The sequence below is a fragment of the Helianthus annuus genome, chromosome 14 (genome assembly GCF_002127325.2).
Source record: "Helianthus annuus cultivar XRQ/B chromosome 14, HanXRQr2.0-SUNRISE, whole genome shotgun sequence".
In the NCBI taxonomy this organism is placed as follows: domain Eukaryota; kingdom Viridiplantae; phylum Streptophyta; class Magnoliopsida; order Asterales; family Asteraceae; genus Helianthus; species Helianthus annuus.
In genome coordinates, this window is record NC_035446.2 from 167358601 (window position 1) to 167362117 (window position 3517).

The 3517-nt window shown below is 36.8% G+C and overlaps 1 protein-coding gene across 1 annotated transcript; it reads left to right on the forward strand.

Moving 5' to 3' along the window:
- The first annotated feature begins 861 nt into the window (after positions 1-861).
- On the forward strand, positions 862-3094 carry LOC110904896 (probable 2-oxoglutarate-dependent dioxygenase At3g111800). The gene is made up of 3 exons (XM_022150762.2): positions 862-1450; positions 2155-2485; positions 2728-3094. Exons 1-3 carry the CDS (start codon positions 957-959, stop codon positions 2974-2976), a joined length of 1074 nt encoding a protein of 357 aa, XP_022006454.1. The 5' UTR covers positions 862-956; the 3' UTR covers positions 2977-3094.
- Positions 3095-3517: the final 423 nt, after the last annotated feature.

Genomic DNA, 3517 nt, shown 5'->3' on the forward strand with positions numbered 1-3517 from the left:
CACCATGGGTAAGATGCATTACACATCAAAACTAATTCCATCACTCGACCAAGCATAAGAAGTAGCTAGGTGCACCGTAATGACTAGACACAATATGCTAGTGTGTCACACATGCCGCTATATAGATGTACATTAACACTTTTATAACAATGACTTAAACATTAAAAAGTTAGATATAATGTTAAACTGAGTGAAACGTGTTACCATAATGAGTTAGATGCATCGTCGTATAATTAAATGTGTGTCAAAACATACTCATTAAAATACTTAATTAAATCTCAGAAGTTGCACGCACGATTTTAAGCATCAAAGATAATTTAAATTAATTAAACTATCTTTTTATTAAATTTTAAAAGAAAGGAATGTGTTATCTGCAATTATTCTTTATTCACTTTTGACATTTCATGCAATTTCATGTTAACACAACTTTGACTCATTAATTTTTAGTTCTTGAAAACGTTGTCAGTTAGATAAGTAATAAAACCGCAATTCCTATCTCTAGATCATGTTTCAATTTCTCTTTTGTGAGATGCAGGTTTAATTCTCATTTGATGCAGAGTGAGGTACTGTGGGCAATGATAGGAGTGGGTTTGATCCTTGAGCCAAACGGGTTTTACCGGTAACGTGCGGATAGGTTACCGGGTTTTCTCCGGAATTGGTGGTGAACTCGAATTACTCTCGGAGTACTCTGTTTGGTACAGTGAGTGCTCAAAGAGTATTCGAAATTGATTCTGTTAGTCGTTAAAAAAGTAAAAAAAAAAAGCAGTTCTGTCACACGCATCAAACGCACCGTCCCCATACATATATATATTTGCACGTTTAATATCCTTTAATTTACGTCATTTTCACCTCACACCCTCCTGGTAGCCATCCCTTTAAAACCACCTTAAATTCCCTTCTATTCTCTTCCACCACCACCTCATAATATCTTATCAAACTTATCTCATCAGCCAGCCATGGTTTGCCCTTGTGATTGGCCGGAGCCCATAGTCCGAGTACAGTCGTTGTCCGAAAGCGGTAAACCGATAATTCCCGACCGATACATCAAGCCGCCACTAGACCGCCCTTCGCTTGACACTAATCCACTCGACATAAACATACCTTTGATCGACCTAGCAGGCCTCAACAACGGTGATCTCACGGTTCGTGAAGCGACGTTGAAGGAGATATCCGTCGCATGTCGCGAGTGGGGATTTTTCCAGGTGATTAATCATGGGTTGAGGCCGGAATTAGTTGATGGAGCTAGGGAGATATGGCGAGAGTTTTTTCATGAGTCTATGGAAGTGAAGCAAAAGTATGCTAATTCACCGAAAACGTATGAAGGTTATGGAAGCAGATTAGGGCTTCAAAAGGGTGCTATACTTGATTGGAGTGATTATTATTTTCTTCACTATCTTCCTTCTTCGCTAAAGGATCACAATAAATGGCCTGACAAACCAACTTCTTTGAGGTGAGTTGGCTAAGAAAGTTTTAAAGTATCCACCATGGGACAGGCGCCTATGCCTACATAGGCGCCTGCCCATTGGGACTTCGTGTATTTACTGGCCGCAAACCGACCTTCTCTCTCCTTCTCTCCCCCTGGCGCCCCTTTTAAGTTCTTCGCTTCTCTCTTCCCTCCTCACAAACCGGCCCTCCTCTCTCACGTACCCTTGTGCACATACGGTTGTTTCCACGTGTGGAAGCGGTCCTCCTCTCTCTTCCACCTCACCCCATGGACACCTTATGGGCTTTCCCGTGGATTTTTTTATTTTTATTTTTTTTAGAGCAACAATTTACACGTTCTCTACTCACATGGATTGAACTCTCAACACCTGAAAAGACAAGCCTCGTCTGAGACCTTAATATCGTTAGGCCAAAGGCCCTTTGGTTTCAGGTGGAGATGGTTGGATTAATAATAATCTACATATAAGTAATGAAGTATTAAAAGTACATAAATTAAACATTTTCAAATATTCACGTGGAGATGGTTGGATTAATAATTAATCTACATTAGTAATGAGTATTAAAATTAAAAGTACATAAATTAAACATTTTCAAATAGTATACTATTTTAATTGAATGAACTATCTTCCTAACACAGCCATCTAAATTATTTGCATATTGTAGTGACTTGCATGATAGATTTTCTTAAAATATTTGTTTTATTTAATGCAGAGAAGTTGTGGAAGAATACTCCAAAGAAATAGTACGTTTGGGTAGGGATTTGCTAGAGGTATTTTCCATAAATCTAGGATTAAAAGATGATTATCTTCAAAACAAGTTTGGTGGAGATGATATTGGTGCTTGTTTGAGAGTCAACTTTTATCCTAAATGCCCACAACCTGACTTAACCCTAGGCCTTTCATCGCATTCTGATCCCGGTGGCATGACCTTTCTCCTCCCTGATGAAGATGTTAGCGGCCTTCAAGTCCGACGAAACGAACAATGGATCACAGTTAAACCGGCTCGCCACGCAATCATAGTAAATATTGGGGATCAACTTCAGGTAGGTACATATTTGTTTGTTTAAAGTTTGAAATAAAAAAAAGTAAACAAAATTATACCGTATTCGGATCTATGTCAATTTCATTCTCCCCCAAATAGTGGCCAGCCTTTGGTAATTCGATTGGTGGTTAACTTGCCACATGTTGCTTCTTTCTAAAGGTCTAATGCACATGTATCACATGTAGATTATGTCTTTTGAGTTTTGACCTTTCTTGTATATTGTTTTTTTCTTTGTTTTATTAGGTTTTAAGCAACGCTATATACAAAAGTGTAGAACACAGGGTGATAGTGAATCCAGACAAAGAGCGAGTGTCGTTGGCGTATTTCTATAATCCGAAGAGCGATTTGCTTATTCATCCGGCACCGGAGTTGGTAACACCGGAGACACCGGCTCTCTACCCCTCTATGACTTTTGATGAATACAGACTTTTTATACGGACTAGAGGCCCGCAAGGAAAATCCCAAGTAGAGTCTTTAAAATCACCAAAATGACCATGTATGTTATCTAGATACGTATATATGTATGTGTATATGATACTAATCATGTGCAGTTATCACTTTCTTGTAACTACCTATACATAAAGAATGATTCAGATCTTGTTATGTCATACATAAATTTATATATTGTATGTTGTTAGAGCATTCACAACAGCATCATCATATTCTGTCATGTAATTTAACTAAAAAACACATTTTTTTAAATTTATCTCTCATTTTAAAAAACCATTCACATTTCATCTGTCATTTTTATCTTTATCTTACTCATATACACATGTTTTATTATATTCCTCGTTTTAATAGTCTCACAATAATTTGATGATTATGAATAGTAGCTTTTCATGTATTAAAAACTACTGTCACAATTTTTTAAATTATTAAAATAAGGTGTAGATTTGGTGGTTATGATGAGGAGTTAAAAAAATGATGATTTTTAGCTATTTACTTTAAATTTAAAAAATAAGGAAAGATATAATGGAGCTATTGTGAATGCTCTTGTGGATAAGGATTATGTAGCCATTTTCAGTGTTCTGTA

Coding starts and splice junctions, on each gene's coding strand:
- LOC110904896 (XM_022150762.2), top strand. CDS start 957: ATGGTTTGCCCTTGTGATTGGCCGGAGCCCATAGTCCGAGTACAGTCG. Junction 1,451..2,154: donor GACAAACCAACTTCTTTGAG/GTGAGTTGGCTA, acceptor TATTTAATGCAG/AGAAGTTGTGGAAGAATACT. Junction 2,486..2,727: donor ATATTGGGGATCAACTTCAG/GTAGGTACATAT, acceptor TTGTTTTATTAG/GTTTTAAGCAACGCTATATA.